The 21640-nt window shown below is 42.6% G+C and overlaps 8 protein-coding genes and 1 pseudogene across 9 annotated transcripts; 7 read left to right on the top strand and 2 right to left on the bottom strand.

Annotated features, from left to right (window-relative positions):
• Positions 1–987: 987 nt before the first annotated feature.
• Positions 988–1762, top strand: LOC132785541 (glutathione S-transferase D5-like). Its single transcript, XM_060791689.1, has one exon. The coding sequence runs from the start codon at positions 1028–1030 to the stop codon at positions 1667–1669; it is 642 nt and encodes a 213-aa protein (XP_060647672.1). The 5' UTR covers positions 988–1027; the 3' UTR covers positions 1670–1762.
• A 695-nt stretch (positions 1763–2457) lies between these two features.
• LOC132785542 (glutathione S-transferase 1-1-like) lies at positions 2458–3251 on the top strand. The gene has a single exon (XM_060791691.1). It carries the CDS (start codon positions 2517–2519, stop codon positions 3150–3152), a length of 636 nt encoding a protein of 211 aa, XP_060647674.1. The 5' UTR covers positions 2458–2516; the 3' UTR covers positions 3153–3251.
• A 769-nt stretch (positions 3252–4020) lies between these two features.
• LOC132784851 (glutathione S-transferase 1-1-like) lies at positions 4021–4751 on the top strand (annotated as a pseudogene).
• Positions 4752–5598: 847 nt separating this feature from the next.
• LOC132786279 (glutathione S-transferase 1-1-like) lies at positions 5599–6375 on the top strand. The gene has a single exon (XM_060792773.1). It carries the CDS (start codon positions 5643–5645, stop codon positions 6285–6287), a length of 645 nt encoding a protein of 214 aa, XP_060648756.1. The 5' UTR covers positions 5599–5642; the 3' UTR covers positions 6288–6375.
• Positions 6376–6691: 316 nt separating this feature from the next.
• On the bottom strand, positions 6692–7807 carry LOC132787856 (uncharacterized). The gene is made up of 2 exons (XM_060795190.1): positions 7562–7807; positions 6692–7501 (listed from the first exon to the last, which is right to left on the bottom strand). Exons 1-2 carry the CDS (start codon positions 7805–7807, stop codon positions 6848–6850), a joined length of 900 nt encoding a protein of 299 aa, XP_060651173.1. The 3' UTR covers positions 6692–6847.
• A 1006-nt stretch (positions 7808–8813) lies between these two features.
• On the top strand, positions 8814–10446 carry LOC132787858 (glutathione S-transferase D7). 2 transcript variants are annotated; one of them, XM_060795192.1, is made up of 4 exons: positions 8814–8939; positions 9550–9762; positions 9815–9956; positions 10020–10444. In XM_060795192.1, exons 2-4 carry the CDS (start codon positions 9560–9562, stop codon positions 10347–10349), a joined length of 675 nt encoding a protein of 224 aa, XP_060651175.1. In that variant the 5' UTR covers positions 8814–8939; positions 9550–9559; the 3' UTR covers positions 10350–10444. The 2 variants fall into 2 exon arrangements, with proteins under 2 accessions (XP_060651175.1, XP_060651174.1); XM_060795191.1 differs by lacking the exon at positions 8814–8939 and having other exon boundaries at positions 9328–9762; positions 10020–10446.
• Positions 10447–11200: 754 nt separating this feature from the next.
• Positions 11201–14551, top strand: LOC132787854 (uncharacterized). The gene is made up of 4 exons (XM_060795188.1): positions 11201–11339; positions 11390–11558; positions 13695–13915; positions 13977–14551. Exons 1-4 carry the CDS (start codon positions 11234–11236, stop codon positions 14549–14551), a joined length of 1071 nt encoding a protein of 356 aa, XP_060651171.1. The 5' UTR covers positions 11201–11233.
• On the top strand, positions 12022–13077 carry LOC132787859 (calmodulin). The gene is made up of 4 exons (XM_060795193.1): positions 12022–12172; positions 12242–12466; positions 12526–12782; positions 12847–13077. The coding sequence occupies exons 1-4, from the start codon at positions 12131–12133 to the stop codon at positions 13016–13018; spliced, it is 696 nt and encodes a 231-aa protein (XP_060651176.1). The 5' UTR covers positions 12022–12130; the 3' UTR covers positions 13019–13077.
• On the bottom strand, positions 13170–21598 carry LOC132785237 (uncharacterized). The gene is made up of 9 exons (XM_060791231.1): positions 21417–21598; positions 21154–21266; positions 20588–21098; positions 19491–20214; positions 18247–18341; positions 17148–17260; positions 16581–17091; positions 15114–15837; positions 13170–15058 (listed from the first exon to the last, which is right to left on the bottom strand). Exons 1-9 carry the CDS (start codon positions 21490–21492, stop codon positions 14965–14967), a joined length of 2961 nt encoding a protein of 986 aa, XP_060647214.1. The 5' UTR covers positions 21493–21598; the 3' UTR covers positions 13170–14964.
• Between the last annotated feature and the right edge of the window lie 42 nt (positions 21599–21640).

Below are 21640 nucleotides of genomic sequence, written 5' to 3'. Positions count from 1 at the left end.
TTTGATCTCCAAAGAGACTTAAGCGAAGAGATACAACGAAGAGAGCGAGAGCAAATTATTTAGACAGTCTATTTGTGTGTACACTGTACAGCGCAGAAACATACTCGCAAATTGCTGTTTGTATATATTGTGCATATGTGTGTACATACATACCTACAAACTTGAATATTTAAGCAAATATTTGTATGTTTGTCGTGTGCTCACAAAGATGCTTTGATGGAGAGGCAGCTGGAGCGTGCAATTTTTGTGTGTATGTGTATTTTTTCACAGTTCACATTTGTATGTACTCGTATGTATTTGTATATTGTATTGTTCTAACGCGAAAAAAGCTAATTGTACGAAATAATTAATTATTTTCGTTTGTATGTGGATATTTTTAACAACCGCTATAAAAGTTAATCAAGTTTTGTTGACTTACCATGTTTCCAAGCGTAGCATTATATCTATGTACTTATGTATGTGTATATGTATATGTACATATGTATGTATGAACTATGTTTTATATAGCTATAAAAGTGCTTGTTTTTGCAAAACATTTTTTTGGCATCATATCAGCAGAGTATGTGCACACATATTTGTTTGTTCTCCAGCATGTGTATGTGAGTATTCTAGATAACCACTCGTATTTATTATTCGAATATACGACCGAATTTCAGTAAACAATTTGAACAGTTTGTGCCGGCAACCGGCATTTATTATTTATTACGTGCATATGTTGACACATACTTGCACATATTTATAATTGAATAAACACATTATGGAGAGTTTATGACTGCATATGTATACTCAAGTGGGCTTGATTGCCGGCTTGCATAGAGATGTGTTTGTTGTACTGTAATAAATCGTTCGATTGCCAGAACACACTCACACATACATAGATACGCTTGTGTACGTGTGTGCGTGAGCCCCCCAGGCGACTAAAAAAGAGAGTGAAGAAAGAGCAACGCAGATCGGCAGCCACATCTATAAAAGCTTTTCAATTGTCAAGGCAATTTTAGTAGTCATTTACTGTTCGCGAGAAAAAGACATGGACCTGTATTATTTGCCCTTCGCATCACCCAGCCGCGCTGTCGTCATGACCGCCGCCGCAGTCGGCGTCACGCCCAACAGAATCGTAGTGAACACCTACGAGAAGGAGCAACTGAAGCCAGAGTATCTGAAGATCAATCCTCAGCATACTGTTCCCACTCTCGTGGACAATGGCTTCTCCGTTTGGGAGTCGCGTGCTATCATGGTCTATCTGGCTGAGAAGTACGGCAAGGATGATTCTCTCTTCCCCAAGGATCCTCAGAAGCAGGCTGTGGTCAACCAGCGTCTTCACTTCGATTTGGGTGTTCTAACTCAAGCCTTCGGTGAATATTACTACCCCATTTTCCGTGATGAGGCTCCCGCTGATCCCGAGAAATTCAAAAAGGTCGAGGCTGCCTTTGAGTTCCTGAACACCTTCTTGGAAGGTGAAAAGTACGTTGCTGGCGATCACTTCACAGTTGCCGATATTGCCATCCTCGTTACTGTGACAACCTACTTGGCTGTCAACTTCAAGATCGACAGCTATCCCAACGTACTGAAGTGGTACAACAGTGTTCAGAAGGAGGCTCCTGGCTGGGAGGAGAACGTTGAGGCTGCCAAGGAATACACAAAGCGTTTGGAGGCAGCACAGAAGAAGTAAACTCCAAGTACACCATTAAAATGTATAATTTATAATTAATATTTGATATATGTTATATGTTATAAAGAAATAAATAGTATTATATACTAAAAATGTGTTCAGTTTTATAATATGCAAATCAAAAAAACGCTATGGAAGCTATTTAGCAAAAACCAGATAGATATTCAAATTTTTGACACAGTTTGTGATTACATTCATAAGGCGTGCCATTAATTACTCAACAATAAAAGATTCAAATTAGAGTATCTTTAGTGGATTTCTAGTTTTTGCTTAAAAAAAACCGTATATTAAATTTCGTAATGTACTAAATTATTTTTAAATAGGGAAATACCCAATGAATCTTTTGTCCAACACTCGAATATTGAGTTATGATCGTAATGCAATTTTATTATTAATTATTTTACGATTATAAGATCGTTCAAACTACCCTCGGTGTTCTATTTAAAGACATTTAAACAATCTTTTCGCACATTGATTATGAACCTCATTATGATGTTTAATTAACGATAAGTTAACAGCTGTTATCACCCCGCAAAGCTCTCTTATCGCGCACTTCAAGAGTAGTATATTTGGCATATTGATTTGCTTATCTTATTAAGAAAAAGCACAGATATAGTAAATAGTAATGAATGAATGGGACGGTAAGAGTAAGAGTGTCAACGATTTCACGTATAGACAAACAAACAAATAAGCTCTTAGCAGTGCGTCAATCACGCGAAGAGAATTAGCAACTAATAATGACAAACAAAAAATGCTCGCAAGCGGCGGCTATAAAAAGCGGGCGGCATACTCTCTTAAACACAGTCACAGCTCTTACCTTTAAAGTGAAATAACAAGTTATCCCAATATGGACTTCTACTACGCACCACCCTCAGGCCCCTGCCGAGCTGTCCTTATGGCAGCCAAGACTCTGGGGATCGAGCTCAACAAGAAGCAGTTGAATCTCCTGGAAGGTGAACAGCTAAAACCAGAGTTCGTGAAGATCAATCCCCAGCACACGGTACCAACCATTGTAGACAATGGTTTCACTCTGTGGGAATCGCGTGCTATTCTCGTCTACCTGGCCCAGAAGTACGGCAAGGACGATTCGCTGTACCCCAAGGACCTGCAGAAGCAGGCTGTGGTCAATCAGCGCCTGTACTTCGACAGCGGTGTCCTGATGAAGAGCTTCGCCGACTATTACTATCCTCAGCTCCGCCTGAAGCAGCCCGCTGATCCCGAGAAATACAAGAAGGTCGAGGAGGCCTTTGCCTTCCTCAACACTTTCTTGGAGGGTCAGCTCTATGTGGCTGGTGATAAGCTGACCATCGCTGATATATCCTTGTTGGCTTCTGTGTCCACTTTCGAGGCTGTGGAGTTCAAGATCAGCGAATATCCCAACGTGGCCAAATGGTACGCAAATGCCCAGAAGGTTGTTTCCGGATGGACGGAGAATTGGGAAGCCTTGCAGCAGGCAATCGCGATTTTCAAACAGTTGAAATAAGAGTTTAAACTTTAACGTATAATCTAAATTTTGTATTGTATTTATTTAAGAGAGTTCTCAGTTTTTATTTTGCAATTAAAAATGTGTAAACAAAAAGAATATTTATTTTATTATTCTACAAAATGCCTCAGATTGTGCACTGAGAGTATAAACTTTCAAGTATAATCTAAATTTGTATATAAGAGAGAGTTCTCAGGTTGTATTTTACAATAAAAAATGCGTAAACAAAATAAATACTTTTTCTACTACTGATCAAAATATCACAGTGTGTGCAATCTCTTAGCTTGACTTATGATTGAATAGATTATTAAATTGCACTGAAATGGGAGACGACCTTACTATGGATGATAATTTAATAGATACTATTGCGAGCCATAAGGCTGACGTGGCCAAGAAAGAAGAGCACCTGTGGAAAAGTCAGCATACGGTCGCGTGTCTTTCTCCTATATAAAAATCTGATTATTCAAGATAGTACCATGGTTGTGCGATAAGCATAGATAACTTTGTTGATTCATATTATTGTCTAAGAGTATGTCCATTAAGTAAGAGAGGGGCACGACTCGTTTGTATTAAGCTGACGACAAGAGGTGAAGCTCTTATCACTCCAGCAAAGCTTTGTAATTATGTTTGTAAAGAGTAGGTAATTCACAATATCGATTTGCTTATCTTACTAAAAAAAGTACTGAGTAAATAGTGACAAATAAATAAGAGTCTCCAAGGTATCGCAAATAGATAAAGCTATAAGCTCTTAGCTGTACGTAAAACATCGAAGAGAACTTGCAACTAATAATGATAAACAATAAATATTCAGCAGTGGCTGCTATAAAAAGGCGGAAATTTCTCTTTCAAATTCAGTCATCGCTCTTAACTTAAAAGTGAAACAATAAGCTATCAAAAAATGGATTTTTACTACGCTCCTGCCTCAGCACCCTGCCGTGCTATCCTTATGGCTGCCAAGACTCTGGGAATCGAGCTCAACAAGAAGCTCTTAAGCCTTCCGGAGGGTGAGCACCTAAAACCCGAGTTCGTGAAGATCAATCCCCAACACACCATCCCCACCATCGTGGACAATGGCTTCGCCTTGTGGGAATCGCGTGCTATCCTCGTCTATCTGACCCAGAAGTTCGGCAAGGACGACTCTCTTTTCCCCAAGGATCTGCAGAAGCAGGCGGTGGTTAATCAGCGACTGTACTTCGACAGCGGTGTCCTGATGAAGGCATTCGCCGACTATTACGTTGTTCAATATCTCCTTAAGCAGCCCGCTGATCCTGAGAAATTCAAGAAATGTGAGGAAGCCTTCAGCTTTTTCAATACTTTCTTAGAGGGTCAACTTTATGCGGCAGGTGATAAGCTAACCGTTGCTGATATATCCTTGTTGGCTCTGTGTCCACCTTCGAGGCATTGGGATTCAAGATCAGCGAATATCCCAATGTGGACAAGTGGTACACAAATGCAAAGAAGGTTATTCCTGGATTTGCCGAGACCTGGGAAAGCATGCGGGAGGCACTGGCCAATTTCAAATTGTAACAATATTAGTATTACCTAGAATCTAAATGTTTATATTCAGCCTATTTATTTAAACTTCTCTTAAATGTTAATACCCTGTCAATAAATTAAATACATCTCTTTTCTACAAATTATCTTCGAGTATGCAATCTCTTTTTAGATTTATCATTAAATCTATTCGATGTACTTCGAAGTTCAAATGATAAGTCAATGACTCCCTCGTTGAATTATCGATTTATTGATAGTACTGGGGCAGTAAATCTGAAGTGGTGAAGAATGGCGGGAACCTGTGGGAACAGCAGGCATAGGGTCGCGTGTCGAACTTCTATATATAGACCTGATTATAAATTCAAGATAGTACCGTAGTCGTGCGTTAAACTTAGATAACTATGTTGATTCATATTATAATCTAAGAGTATGCTCCTTAATTATGAGGAACTCATAAAGGTTTATAGTTACTCTAGGTAACGTATAGATTTCAGAATGAAATATTGCTTTCAGTATTTGCATCGACAAGATACTTTTAATTAGGAATGTTGATATGTGAGTACGCCCACAAATAAAGTAATTTTTCATGTTTAGATCCCTGATTCCAGTCACCGCCAATTAAGCAGGTTATTTTTTCTAATAATTTCAAAACGGCACACTGGCGCCATCTATCAAATGTACTATATATTTGCATTCTTGGGCATACTTTATGTTTTTAAATAAATCAGAATAAACGTTAGGGTATCTCACAGCTCTTCGCAGTGATGTTTGCAACATAAGTACTAGAGAAACTAAGACTAACAATGACAAACGGAATCAAATGAATAAAATATCATACGAATACACGTATATAATCATAGGTAATTGTCAAACATGTGAGTCAGAATATTCAAAGAGCTTTCGCGTATATAAAGAGCACGTTCCGCTCGCTCAACATTCAGTTTGCTCTCAGAGTTCTTGTGGTAAACAACAAAGTAAGCAACTAACTTATCAGACATGGACTTTTATTATTTGGCTGGTTCGGCGCCTTGTCGCGCAGTTATTATGACGGCCAAGGCCTTGGGCGTGGAGCTCAACAAGAAAGTCCTCAATCTCATGGAGGGTGAGCACCTGAAACCCGAGTTTGTGAAGATCAATCCCCAACATACTATTCCCACCATCGTGGACGATGGCTTCGTCTTGTGGGAATCACGTGCTATTCTTGTATATCTGGTTGAGAAGTACGGCAAGGATGATTCGCTGTATCCCAAGGATCCCGAGCAGCAGGCTGTGATCAATCAGCGTCTGTACTTCGACATGGGTACGCTGTACAAGTCGTTTGCCGACTATTACTATCCCCAGTTGATGTACAACAAGCCCGCTGATCCGGAGGCATACAAGAAGATTCAGGACGCCTTTGGCTTCCTCAACACTTTCTTGGAGGGTCAAGACTACATGGCTGGCAGTCAGCTGACCATCGCTGACATTTCACTCTTGGCCACAGTGTCGACCTTTACAGTCACTGGCTTCCAGCTCAGTGACTATCCCAATGTCGAGAAATGGTACGAGAATGCCCAGACTGTGACTCCCGGCTGGGACGAGAACTGGGAGGGTGTGTTGGAAACCAAGAAATGGTTTGAAGCAAAGTTTCCCTCTAAGTAAATTTGTAATTACCAAAGTTTCAGAATTCTCATTGTTGTTTGTTTAAAGTAAATAAATGTTATGTAATTTAAAAACCCAACCATTATAATTATTACTTATGACATTTATCTGGCTCATCAGCATTAAGTTTGTTCGTTGTACTCCGCCGATTTTATTTACTTCAAGTTTTATTGTATTTCATCAGCTTTTCGGGTGCTTGGTTTGTTCGTTGTACTCGGTCGATTTTATATGCTTCAAGTATTTCGGCCACTTGAAGCTGATAATTATAACAAACAAAACTCTGCTTGGGGCAGCATTGACTCATGGGCGGTTCTCCTAATGGGTAAAATGCCTCGTCATGCTGATTGCTTGTTTTGGCACGATTGTAGCGCCATCTATGAGTCAAAACACAGCGAGTACAATTAAAAGTATATTTGTATTTCGTTACAGGCAATTATTATAATTACAACTAACATACAAAAGTAATCACGTTGTTCAGCAGATTGGAAGTAGGAAGGAGGATTGAGTCGAAAGAATTTAATACTTTTGGAGGCAGAGGTTTGGCGACCATTTGCAAGGTTTTAGGTAGAAGAATCGGGATCGACGAGCTTCTGCAGCTGACGATACTTTTCGATGGCTCCGCGAACAAATTCGGCAGTTCTACGGACACGTTCCGGGGTGATTTCTTCGGCTAGCATGCGACCCACATTCTGTGCTCCCCCAGTGCGAAAATAGGTGACAGCCTTGCCGGAAATATCACAGATGGGCGTGAGGCGGCAGAGAGCGTTTGTGATGGCGCCTCCAAAGAGGATTACGCCCACGGCGGAAAGCACAACGGCGGCAATACGGAAGAGTGTGGACATCAAGATGGTGGGCAATAGCCTGGATGCGAAGGCCATTAGCGGGTTCAAGGTGAGCGAGGCGGATGGTGCAGCAACGGGAGTCAAGGCCACAGTTGTTGTCGCATCAGCAGCACTTTCGGAGTTGGAGCTGCCAGCAGTGGAAGCCGGCACCAAGAAGCCCTCGTAGCCAGTTTGCACCACAATGGGACCGGGAAAAGGATAGAGACCAGGTGGACCAGTTATAGGAGCCGGATAAGCGGTTCCCAGAGGAGCTAGACCAGCCGCACCGCCGTACTGATTAAGGTACTGCTGAAAGGCCTCTGGAGTGATGAGTCCACTAGCGTAGATGGACACGGGTTCGTTGCTACTAGCACTGGCTTCATTATCACCTGTCTAGAGATGAAAGAGTGTTTGTTTAGAGATCTATTTTTGACTCACTTGGCTGCAACTTACCAGTGTCTGATCTACAGCCTCTGATTCAGCAGTCGTTGATGGGTTAGTAGCATTGCCTCCAATCAAGCCCGCCTCCTGTGAGGCAGCTGCGTTGATTTGCTCCGAGTTGGAGTCGGGCAACTTGTCCGACTCCTCAATAGTATTCGCTCCACTTGGCACAATTGCCGTCTCCACTGCAGGCAACGCATTTCCCTTGTGGCACAACACGAGCAACAGGAACACGTTGCACAGATTTCTATAGTTCATCTTGTGGATTAAATTGGTTGATTCACTTCACGCGCAGACTGAAGACTGAGTCGAGAGAATGTGACGCAGTCCTACTTTATAGGCTCAGCATGCAACGGCGTCGTCTGCGCCCATTTTGCAGTTTGCCGATGTCCTTGCAGACTCGCCTGTCCCTTTTGCAATTAGTGTGAAATTTTCCAGGAATTCCCTTCTTAATGTCTTTGCATTTCCCATAATTTTGTCATTGTCGCAGCCTGTTTACCTGCTCAAGCAATTGCCACACAGGTACCTAGAACTAGGCAAGTGACCATGGTAATTGTTTACAACACTGCCGTCCGAAAAAGAGTGCTTGGTCGACAGTAGAGTCTGGCTATTGAGCAAATTTGCCTCTGGAATAGCGTGTCTCCTCCTAGACTCCTATTCCCCACCCGATTGTAAAGTGGGCACTCGACTGGAAGGGGTTTTCGGGCAATCAATAACAAATAAAACACGTAGCTACAACAAATTATGTAGTGGCTTAATTTTAGACACAAAAAACACGAACGTGAATTCCTGACCGAGTTTCAAAGGCACCCCCGCAACACCTGCGCCCCTCCAGCGCCCACAACTCCCACACAACAGAACACAACACAGGTGAACACACATCAGACGAGGCGACCAGACGAGTTGAGACGCGACGCGACGCGACGCTTTTGGTTGTCCAGGTAACGTTCGCCATGAAAACTAAACGAAAATAGCAAAACAAAACGAAAACGATAACGAAAATGAAACCAAATGAAAGCGCCAACCGAAGCCAAGCCAAGTCAGGACAACACAGGACGAAAGGTGTCAAGCCCAGCCAGTGGGGCCCCCCTCATTGATGACATGTTCTAAAAACTCAAACTGGCAGCGGATACAACGACGGACAGTCGCGCTGACAAGTTAACAACGAGATTATATCATCGCAGCAGCTTCAAGAGCAGGACAAGCATCCAGGAAGATAACGAGGTGTCGCACCACTAGTGGACAAACAGTCTAACAAACTGCTGGAAGAAGCTTGGCGCTTTGCTCCGTCGCGGCGACAGTTGAGCTCGACACTCGCAGGCACACTGGGGAACTGCATAGACATCGACTCCGTGGCCGTTGTGCAACACAAGCTGGTGCATAGAATTGTGTGAGTATGCCCCTTAAAAGGAGAAAGAGCAAAGGGGGAGAGGGTGGCGCATTCCCATATTAATAATGGATAAATAAGTAAGGCAAAATGCTTGCAATTAGTTGCAGTCTGTGAGGAAGTGATTGCAGTATTGACAACTAACAGATACCCTTTAAAATTGCACATTGAAATAAACTTTAATCTAGGCAGTATTATTTGTTTTTTTTCTTTAGATATTAAGGCGCAGTATTGCTTTTAATTAATTCGCATTTTTGTGTTAGATTCAATTAGCTCAAATCAATCGTGTGACTGCAAATAGCAAACTGACCCAGACTGTGCAGAACAACGTGACAGAATTGGGAAGGGGAAATTTACATATATTTATCATGATTATTCACATCTGATATCAGGCACTAGGCTGTTCTTTTAAGGCAAACTACACTGTAATTTTGGTTACAATTAACTTGAATAAGTCATGTAAAATCGATGAATTGATTTTCTCCATTTCCACACACGGTGACTGATTAATTTCCCCAGCCAAAACCAAGTTCGTAGCCTCTTTAGTTGCACAATAACTGATGAACCAAACCGAACGCATTGTAACCGAGTTTGTCTATTGCCTTCTTGTTAGCGGGGGCAAGATGACCGCGCCTGTTCTCTACTATCTGCCCCCGAGTCCTCCCTGCCGGAGCATTCTGTTGCTGGCCAAGATGCTCGGACTGGAGTTCGAGCTGAAGATTGTCAACATTCTGGAGGGGGAGCAGCTTAAGCCGGAATTTGTGGCCATGAACCCGCAACATTGTCTGCCCACCATGAACGACGAGGGTCTCGTGCTCTGGGAAAGGTAATATAGACTTCTAATCTTCCCTGCCTCTCAACTAATTCTTGATTTGCAGTCGCGCTATTCTCTCGTACTTGGTGGCGGCCTATGGCAAAAGTGATGAGCTCTATCCAACCGACATTCGAGTTCGCGCCTTGGTTGATCAGCGACTACAGTTTGATCTAGGAACTTTATACCAGCGCCTCACCGATTACTATGTGAGTAGACATATTTACATGTATCCAGTATAATCTAATTATTAAGTGCTTCGTTTTTGCCAGTTCCCAACCATGTTTATTGGCGCTCCTCTCGATGAGGGCAAGCGAGCCCGGCTAACTGAAGCTGTTGGTTGGTTGAATGTCATTTTGGAAGGTCGCGAATTTGCTGCCGCTGATCACTTTACCATTGCTGATCTTACTTTGTTGGTCACAGTGTCACAACTAGAGGCCTTTGGCCTTGAGCTGAAACCCTATAAACATGTTCGTGCCTGGCTGGAACGCTGCAAGGAGCACATGACGCCCTACGACTACGAGGAACTAAACGGCAGCAAGGCCATTCTGCTGGCCGATATGTTCAAGGCCAAAATGAATCTCTCGACTCCCAGCACCTGAAGTTGTATAATGAATATTTGTTTTGAGTTTTCTTTAATAAATAGCTATCGTTGTCAAAAACATCTCGTTGATTTTCGTCTTTATGGATATTGTTTTGTTATATAATATATTAGTTACCCCAAATTTAAATAAATAAATTAAATATTGATGCCATTCTCTTATACTTTATTTATTTTGTATTAATCACCGTATTAATTGAAAGAAATTCTGATATTCATTTTGTAAACATTTAAACTGTAAACTGAATCTCTTGTCCAACTTTTGAGTAGCTTAAGGCGTCTTCAAAAATTTAATATTGTATTCAATAAATATTTGTTGTTATCATTATAAGCAACCTTAGGGCATTTGGTGCTACTCGAGAGTTGATTAGTTGCTAGAGATATTTTCGGCCCATCTTAATTGAACTGTCAGCTATGATTCGGTGGTGATAACTAGCCAAGTCCTCATCCCCTTTTACCTGTGTCAATAGACAGATGAAATCCACTTAAAAATAGCTTGCCAAAGTCACAGTTTGTGCCCCACTGTGGCTGCTGTTGTTGCTGCCTCGGGCTTGGGCGTTGACAGAAACTAACGGATGATGATGGCGACACCTGTGGTGGCAAAAAAACGGGGACAGAGGAAGGGCAGAAGGATGTTGGGTAGCTGGTACCTGATAGCTTCATAAAAACCTCAACTTAATTTAATGACACGAAAAAAGGACGCTTTTTATATGGCCAGAAGCCGAGTCCCTTCATGGGGTGGCACCTGGCTATTTTTAAAGCACACAGTAAGCTGGAGCCAAGGAGGCGTAGGGGTGTAGGGGCTTTGGCAGGGATATGTGGCAGGACATCGCGATGCTCGAGAGTTCGTCAGATTGCCGCGCAGTTTAAGTTTGGCCGCTGGAGATGGCGGCCGTTTGGTTACCCATCGTGTTCCTGTTGAGCTGGTCATCAACAGAACTGAGCCATGGCCAGCAAGTGATTAACAGCAAGCAGGCGCAGCTCTTTCTGGGTAAGCAGATGAACTGCAAGTGTGAACAAAAATAATATCATCTGCCGCAGATTGCTCCTGCCTGCATGCCAACGAGCGGAATGCCACACAGTGGGGCAACCTTGCCATTAATGCCAGCCACACGGTGGGCGCGAAAAACAACTGCCTGATGATCTTCATTGGGGGCACAAGCGACGAGCTGGTCGTCTTCCATTTGCAGCAGCTGCAACTGCGCCCCGGGTGAGTAGCAACGCTTCCGGTCTTGCAACATGCCTCTGCCACTTGCTGCCCGCTGCGTGGGTTGCGTACGATTCTAATCGCCGTAGTCCGTAGTCCGTATCTGCATCCAAATCGAACGCAGATCTGGATCTGCAGCAGGTTGGCAGCAGCTGCGCGACAGCCGTCAAAATCCGTCGAGGAAATCGAAATCGTGCGACTGCAATGCGAATGTAATTAAAATACCTCGTGAAGGCCAAAGATGGTCGACTCTCGGCTTTTTTTGGGGGGTCCGTTTGGGGCTATTTATATCAATAGAAGACGCGCCCGCAAATTTGCAAATTTGTGTCAATTTATGTAAATTGTGCAGCAGTTCTACAATTTTAAAATAAGCAGCGCAAAAAAGCAACGCAAATGCAAAGATATCAAAATCGATTTGTCAATAAAATTGTTGGCCAAAGGCGCCGCTGGTTTCAGTGGAGCTTGGGCAGAGCGTTGTGCCACAACGTTGGCCGCAGTGGTGAAAAGTGTTTGTGCCTTCCGCTGGTGAAATACTAAGTGAATAGCCCAGTGTTTAATTTAGTGCATCCCTCAAAATGTCTATGGATCCTACGGTGTCGTTGGAGGATCTGGAACGCGTGAGTGCAAAGCAGCATCTTCAGCTGCACCTTAAAGTAACCCAATCGTGTCTCTCTATATGACTCAAGCGGCGTCGTCGTGCCAGCTCAGCCAGGAAAGCATCGCAAACGTCGCAGCCTTCGACGCAGCCGGAAACGGAGTCGGAAGCCATGGCCGTGATCAATGAAATCTTCAATCCTCGACTTAAATTGCCAGAGAGCACGGGATACTACAAACTTCCGGAGCAGATGAGCGCAGACGATCAAGTTTCGGCACAGGATTTGGACATTGCCAAGCTGGCGGAGCTGAAGGAAGTGAGTTTAGTGTGCAAACTCTTCTAGTGGAGGCATCTTCAAAGGACTTCATTGAATAGGTTTTCACACTCTTCGACACGGACTGCGATGGACTGATCTCGAAAGATGACCTGCGGTTCACGTACATGGCTCTGGGCAACGAACCCAACGAGCAGCTACTCGAGCAGATGATGCAGGAGGCCCAGGAGCCCCTGGACTATGAGGCATTTGTGCAGCTAATGTGTCGTCGCACCTTGGAACTCGATCCGGAGGAAGTGCTACTTGAAGCCTGGAGCAAGTGGGACGATCACGGCACGGGCAAGATCGACGAGAGAAAGTGTGTGCTTTGCTTGAGCTTCTCTGCGAATGCAGTTACAACTGTTGTCATTTTTACCAAACAGAATCTACGAGGAACTCGTTAACTATGGTGACAAAATGACTGACAGCGAGGCAAAGGAGGCGCTCAGTCATGCTCCCATGGCTAAGCCCAAAACACTGGAGGAGCCTCCCATGATCGACTATCCCGCCTTCTGTCGCATGCTCGGGGGAATGCGTAAACGCAAGAATCCCTAGAGAAAGTGGAAAGAAAGCAACCAGCAAGCAACTCAAGCCTAAATCGAATCATGTCAAGTTTCTATTGCAATAGTTGTTAGAGCCCTAATTATTGATTAGATTAAAATTACTTTAGTTGGCAGTAATCCTGATTTCCCGAAGTGTTTCGATCTTTCCTTGTGCTTTCGACTTTAATTCGCCTACTCATCATATTTTATTTTTGTTATTAATTTGTTAAATTCATTGCATGTTTGTTTAGCTAACACAATAGCTGTCATATTTGGTGGCACTTCTTATACAGGTTCTAACCCCATATTTCGTTTAGAAATACATTTCAATGATAATCAGCTTCGCCTACATACAAATGATTAAAATTCACAAAATTTATTAGACACTCCTGCTCGAATTTTGTTAACCTTAACGCCAACTTTTGTTAGACTTTTATCAAAATAAATGATGAAGAACCAAGCAGTAAAGCAATGCGATTCACCTTGTCTGCTGTGAAGAGGGAGAGGAAGAGGGGCACCAGACTATTTATAGTCTGACCAACGAGGCGGCCAAGCGACCAGCCCCAAATGTATCGGCCAATAAATTTTCGACATCATTAGAATTGTGATTCGGCCATTTTGTCTTTCGGCCATTTCATTCTCTCTCTATCTTTCTCAATGCATATACTGCATATATTTTTTGGTGACAGCTGCTTGGACACCGTCGAGGTCTTTCCGTATCTTCGGGAGCCCGTCATCGAGAACTCGACGCTGGCGTCGTATACTTGGTGCCAGCACAGCGATCGCAATGCCACGCCTATTTATACCGCCGGGAGGCTGCTGGGACTTCGCTTAAGTTTTCAACAGCCGCCAGCCAAGTTGACCAACTGGCCATTGAATCTGACAGCCAGCTATCGGTTCCTCAAACAAGGTAAGCCTAATCCATCTTCTTCTATCTCCAACTTACTAAACCTACTTGAAACTCTCTCTAGAATCCTTCAGAACTGAGGGTCGCCTGGTGCCACACAGCTTCTGCGATTATTATTTCTTTGCCAGCACCTCAGCAGATGGCCAGCTGGGTCAGGGCCACTTCCACTCGCCCCGCTTCCCCGCCCACTATCCAGCGCACATCAAATGCGCCTACAAATTCATTGGCAGACCCGACAGCCGCGTCGAGCTGCAGTTCGAGGAGTTGCAGCTGCCGCCGGTGACTCATGGTGGCTGTCAGTTGGATGCAGTGACCATCTTTGATGCGGAGTCAGCTCACATGAATGCCGTCATCGATGTGCTGTGCTCACCTTGCCCCACACGTCGCATCCTTAGCAGCGGGCCTGATCTGCTGCTGGAGTTCAATGCCAGCTCAAATCGCACTGCAAAAGGGTTTCGTGGCAAGTACAAATTCGTGGCCGACGAGCAGCGTTTGGTGGCACCCATTTTGGAGGCAGCCAGTGTCGCCTTGAAGCCGCCGCTTTCAGCGCCCGCTAAGGAAAACAGTTTGCAGGATACGCAAGATGCGAAGGGACGCTCGAATCGTAAGTTGGCGCCCCATAAATTAGCCTTATGGTAGATTCAGATAGCGAGACAATCCCAATCGATCGACCCAATCGAATTATGCTAATCGCCAGCAAATGGCGGCAAACTTCTGCGCCGCGAATTGACAGCTTCCGTCTGGGGGAAGTCTGAAAAGGAAAGCGAACAGCGGATGTGACCAATCAAGGACGAAGGCAACGAGAGAGCAAAATATGTGTGCGTCGACTGTCTTTAGTCTCGTTGCTTATTCATTGCTTAGTTGATTGCCAGTTGGCGACGCGTTCAAATGTTGCGCTCCTCGGTGTTTTTAGTGCTCTACTTGGTGGCCATTTGGCAGGCTACGTCGTCCTTGTGCTGCGCAGGACTCGCTACCAGCACAGGCAGTGAGTTGCAGCTAAAGTGTTGTTAAGTGTTTATTATTACATTGCAAATAATATGATTAGAGGCAAACTAGAAATTAAGCACACAACGCAGCAGTTTCCACAGCAGCAAGCCGGCAAACAGACAAATGATGCACTGCAGCAGGCGATGTAGAATGAGGAAGCTGCGAGCATCAAATTAATATCATGTCATGTCAGATAAATACGTTCTTTACTTACCGCGCTCTAAGAATGCGACCCCGCTTTATAGATTCCGGAGTGTTTCCTTCCTTCGCTATATAGGCTCGCATGCCGCTTATGGACTTGTAGAAGAAATCTTTCCAGTTCACCGACGCCATGTCGAACTCGAATACATTTCGATCTTCCGGTGACATGATGTTCCACAATTGGTCGACGTTGTGCGTCGAAAAACTCCAGTTATTGATGCAGAACCATGTCATCACCTCTATCTGCGTGTGGATCTTCTGGTACAGCTTAACGATTTGCGGCTTCTGGCCCCTGAGTTTCAAGACGAGGTCTACAAAGAAGGCAGGCAGATAATGATAGAAGAACGCGAGCAATCGGAACACCCAAGGGTTTGTCGTGCAGTGCAAGAAGGGTAACCACTTCATTTCCTCCAGAGGAAAAACATCCCCAAGAGCCTCCGAGTTATCTCTGTACTCCCCCCACAATAGCTTATTGCTTTCACTGGGCACATGATTGTAGATGGGCGGTGGGGGAGCAGCAATTGCATTCTTCTTTCGAACTGCGGCCTCTTCTGCCGTGTGCCAGCCAATAGCAAGCATCAGGTTGACGCAGTAGTCGACGGGCACGATATTGGCGTTACTATAAATGTCTACCATTGCGGTGCGCACAGCACCCATTGCAACAGCGAAGAGCAGCATTGTGCAACCAACCGGACTCGCCACCCATCCCTCAATAGGTTCTTTGTAGGTGCTAACAACTGAAAAAGTCGAAAAGTTAGTTAATATAAAACAAGTAAGAAAGCTACAGTCGAGTGTACTGTGAGATACCCGCTACCCATTTTGAGTAAAAGCAATATATTTTGCGGTATTAATCTCAAAATATACCAAATAAAAAATATACCAATATACTGCAAAAATACTAAAAATATACCAAATGGCATATGTGGTGTATCGATATAGTACCGCATTCAAAATATACCATAGACGGCACAATATACCAGATTGTCGGCCAAAGCAACTAAGACCCCTAGTAAGTAGGCGTTTTTGCCCATACAAAAGTATTTAGTTAATAACTTCGACAATTTTTATCTGATCGCAACCAAATTTTCAGGAATCACAAATACCATTGTTGTTATTGTATATTTTCGTAGCTCTAGCTTTAAAATTACGCTTGTTATTCGATTTTTTTTATTTGCGGGGGCGGAACAAATGCTGTCGAAAAAAATTATAGCTCTATCTCTTATAGTCTCTGAGATCTAGGTGTTCATACGGACAGACGGACAGACACACAGACAGACATGGCTACATCGTCTCGGCTGTTGACGCCGGAGATGCCTCCTTATACCTGTTACATACATTTCCTGTCGGCACAAAGTTATAATACCCTTCTACCCTATTGGTAGCGGGTATAAGTATTAAAATACTTTGTTGTAAGATTAAAGTGAAACATTGCAAATGATATTAAATGATATTATATTTAGGAAATTGAGAGATTACTTACCGATACCCGGTCGAAAGATAGCCACGGGCAGATCGCCCGACTCGTGCTCGAGAGTCTGCTCCGACAGCGCTTTGGTAAACGTGTAAGTGTTGGGAAACTTGCCCATCAAGACGGATGCAGCCTCATTTGTCAACTTATCTCCCAGAACCTCTTGCAGGCTCAAGGCCTGATCGGCATTACACTTTAAGTGCTCAGGGTAGTAGCGTTCCTCGATGTGAAAGCTAATGCAGTTGCCGTAGGCGGTGGACACATAAATGAAAGCCTCCAGGCGACTCATTTCCCTGGCCAATTGCAACAATACCAGAGTTGGTCGAGTGTTGGTCTTCAAAGCCACGTGCAGTGGCTCCGTGAAGCGAGTAGTTGCCGCTCCGTGGAACACCACTTCGACCTCCCTTGTGAGCAGTTCCCTGTCCGCCTGGCTGATGCCCAAATCCAGTTCTAGGATGTCTCCTGCTATGGGAACCAGTTTCTTTAAGGCATCAGGCTTGGATTCAAGCAGAACTCTAAAGACCTGTCACAAATATTAAGCTTCTTTTGTACCTAATATCGCCTCGATATTAAACTTACAGTTTCATCTTTCCAGCCTGCAATGCGTTCCTGTATCTCTTGACCCTTCTTTGGCCTGATCAAGACATAGATCCGCTTCACTTCCGTCGCGCGGAGCAGCTTCTCAATGGTCACTGCGAGATAGAGTAGATTATTACCTCAGCTTCCATTTGTACACTTTTCAGACAGGTGCATTTACATATTCGAATACTACAATAGCTCCCCATTTGGTCTGGTTTAAAAAGTGAGTCTTGTTTGATGCCATTTTTGGCATTCAGGTTATCCGCAGTCTGAGGCAATTAGTCCCAATTTGGGGTATTAATTTGTTGAGGTCAACATTTCAAATGAAACTGAAAACAGCTCAAAAGAGCTTGCCGAATATTTCTTAAATATGCATAAGATTTAATTCATGTTATATTCTTTCGTTCTCGTTTGCATTTCGTCGATTTCAAGCAAGTGTCGTTTGAGCATTGCCCAAAATAGCTACATACTGTGTGTATGACGTATACGCACCGTATACTTATTTAGTACATATATGTATGTACGTAGCAAATACAAGTATACAATTTTGTCGAAATCTCAATATGGACACCATCAATAATAATATAATATATTCTAACGAATTAGCAATTAAATGACTTTTGCCATTGAATTGTCTACCTGTTCTAAGTTAAATGAATGACGCTCTCTTGCATATCACTTATTTTAATAAATGCATTTTTAAGCATAAATAGCTTAATTAAAAATATTCTCATACTGTCCAATACTTTTATTCCCTTGAAAAATTTATCTTTATAAAATTATCAATATAAACTGAAGTAGTTACTTCTCAGCAATTCATTTTCGATGTCAGTAGAGATAAAATGACTTACGACTGTGTATAAACTTCTTTGCATATGTTATGTAAAGCAAGAAATTTTAAATTTAAGACAAAATCAAAAAATATCCATGATAAAACAAAGGTCTTTAAATTGCTTTGCGCACTCTTTCAATATATGTATCTTCATACAAAACAAGCAACACTATGAGGATTATGTCATATCCTTCATAAAATTTCCATCCAAGAATTAAAATTCAAATCACTTCTTAAGTATTGATTCCTTTTATTAAATTGCTCTACCTTTTCCCAAAAATCCACTGCCACCTGTAATCAGAATAGTCTTGTTCTTGTAGAAGGATTGTATTGCAGAGGTCATAACGAATCGTATCCTTGTTCACACACACACTTGATCACAAATGACAACTCCGAGAGCGAACAACTCGTACGACAGACGCGTGTTAACTTAACCGCTAGACTAAAAGCAGACAAAAACCTGAACACCGTATTTATAGCAAGCAATTAAATGACTTTTGCCATTCAATTGTCTACCTGTTCTAAGTTAAATGAATGACGCTCTCTTGCATATCACTTATTTTAACAAATGCATTTTTAAGCGTAAATAGCTTAATTAAAAATATTCTCATACTGTCCAATACTTTTATTCCCTTGATAAATTTATCTTTATAAAATTATCAATATAAACTGAAGTAGTTACTTCTCAGCAATTCATTTTCGATGTCAGTAGAGATAAAATGACTTACGACTGTGTATAAACTTCTTTGCATATGTTATGTAAAGCAAGAAATTTTAAATTTAAGACAAAATCAAAAAATATCCATGATAAAACAAAGGTCTTTAAATTGCTTTGCGCACTCTTTCAATATATGTATCTTCATACAAAACAAGCAACACTATGAGGATTATGTCATATCCTTCATAAAATTTCCATCCAAGAATTAAAATTCAAATCACTTCTTAAGTATTGATTCCTTTTATTAAATTGCTCTACCTTTTCCCAAAAATCCACTGCCACCTGTAATCAGAATAGTCTTGTTCTTGTAGAAGGATTGTATTGCAGAGGTCATAACGAATCGTATCCTTGTTCACACACACACTTGATCACAAATGACAACTCCGAGAGCGAACAACTCGTACGACAGACGCGTGTTAACTTAACCGCTAGACTAAAAGCAGACAAAAAACCTGAACACCGTATTTATAGCAAGCGATTAATTATAACGTTTTATTGAATTCGCTCTCATAATATGTAGCGAGAACAAAGACTTCGCCCCCACTGCAAGCACTCACACAATCCAAGTGTCAATGCAAATATTAAGTATACGAAATTCAGATGATATGTTGTTTAATGTTAAGTATTCCATTGACTAAAAGTGAACTAGACATTAAGCAGGCAGCGAAACAGCTTCCACAATACGAAGGCGATCAACATAGAAAAGCTGTACTTCACCAGATTATGTAGAATGAAGAAGCTGCGATAATCAAATTAATATTAAGTCATCGAGATAAATCTGCCTTTAACTTACCGTGATCGAGCCTTGCGACCTCGTGCTATAGATTCTGGGGTGATTGGTTGTTTGGCCATATAGACTCGCATGCCTGATGTGGTTTTGATCAAGAAATCCTTCCAGTTCATCGTGACCATGTCGAACACGAATACCTCCCGATCCACTGATGACATAATGTTCCACAGTTGATTTGTATTGGCCGTCGTAAATCTCCAGATATTATTGCCGAAATGTGACAGAACCTCCATTTGCCTGTGATTCTTCTGGTACAGCTTAACGATAAACGGCTTCTGGCCCCTGAATTGTAAAACGAGGTCCATAAAGAAGCCGGGCACATAATGAAAGAAGAAGCCGAGCAGTCGGAACATCCAAATATTTGCGGTACAGATCAAGAAGGGAAACCACTTTATGCCCTCCAGCGGAAACTCATTTCCAAGCGCCAACACTTTCTTCATGTACTCCCCCCACATCAGCTTATTGCTTTCACTGGCCACGTAGTTGTAGATGGGCGGTGGGGGAGCAGCAATCGTATTCTTCTTTCGAGCAGCGGCCTCTGCTGCCGTGTGCCAGCCAAGAGCAAGCATCATGTTGACGGAGTAGTCGACGGGCAGGATATTGGCGTTACTAACAGGGTTTAGTAGTGCGGTACGCACAGTACCCAGAGCAGCAGCGTGGTGCAGCAGTGGGCCACCATACGGATTCATTATCCAACCCTCAACAGGTTCCTTATAGGTGTTAACAACTGAATAAATGGGAAAGTGCAATTGATATTAATATATCGTATTTATTTAAATAGTACTTTTAGAGATTTTTTTAATGGAAAGGTCTAATTATGTCGTGATCATATGAGTTTGAAGTTTGGACTGAATGGTTTTCCTAATAAAGTGTTGGTTCAATTACTCAACAAATCTACACGAAAAAAATGAAAGGGATTAGAATAAGTAGTTTACACAGATCAAAATATTTCAAATAATTACTGAGACTTAAGGAACAGGAAATTCCTAAAATTAAATTTCTTCGTTCGACAAACTTGATAGACCAAATATTAACAGTGAAACACGTTTTTCTTATTTGGAAATAGGAAGTTCAACAGTCAACATTAAGAAACCACTTACCGATACCCGGTCGAAAGACAGCCACGGGCAGATCGCCCGACTCGCGCTCAATAATTTGCTCCGACAGCGCTTTCGTAAAAGTATAAGTGTTGGGAAACTTGTCCATCAGGACGGGTGCAGCTTCACTTGTCAACTTATCTCCCAGAACCTCTCGCAGTCCCAAGGCCTGATCGGCATTACAATTCAAGTGTTCGGGGTAAAAGCGTTCCTCGATGTGAAAGCTAATGCAGTTACAGTAGGCTGTGGAAACATGAATAAAAGCCTCCAGGCGACTCATTTCCCTGGCCAGCTGCAACAATGTCCGAGTTGGCCGCGTGTTGGTGTCCAAAGCCACGTGCAGTCGCTCCGTGAAGCGAGTAGTTGCTGCTCCATTGAACACCACTTGGACCTCCTTCATGAGAAGTTCCCTATCCGAAAGACTGATGCCCATATCTTGTGTAGCAATGTCTCCTGCTATGGGCACCAGTTTCTTCATTATATCCGGCTTGGATTCGAGCAGAACACTAAAGAACTTTCACATATTTTTAGCTTCTTGGCACTTAATATCGCATAGATATTAAACTTACAGGTTCATCCTTCCAGCCTGCAATGCGTTCCTGAGGCTCTTGACCCTTCTTCGTCCTGATCAACACATAGATCCGCTTCACTTCCGTCGAGCGGAGAAGCTTCTCAATGGTCACTGCGAGAGAATATTTTTTTTATGAGTATCATATATCCATGAAATTTTAATTGTAAATTCGAAATAATTCCAAACAAATGTCTTTTAAGTAAATTGAATTTCCATCCAACATTAAAATTAAAATCACTTCGTATTGAATCTTTGCTTAACCTTTTCCCAAAAATCCACTGCCACCTGTAATCAGAATGGTCTTGTTCTTGTAGAAGGATTGTATTGCAGAGGTCATAACGAATCGTATCCTTGTTCACACACACACTCGATCAATTATTACACAGTTCACTAATGATAACTCCGAGAACGAACAACCGGAAGGACAGTCGTGTCTTAACTAAAAGCAGCCAAGAACCTGACCACCGTATTTATAGCCAGCGAAT

Source organism: Drosophila nasuta, chromosome 2R (assembly GCF_023558535.2).
Source record: "Drosophila nasuta strain 15112-1781.00 chromosome 2R, ASM2355853v1, whole genome shotgun sequence".
Lineage (NCBI taxonomy): Eukaryota > Metazoa > Arthropoda > Insecta > Diptera > Drosophilidae > Drosophila > Drosophila nasuta.
Note: the sequence above shows the minus strand (reverse complement) of the source record. Positions and strands in the feature narration are given on the sequence as shown.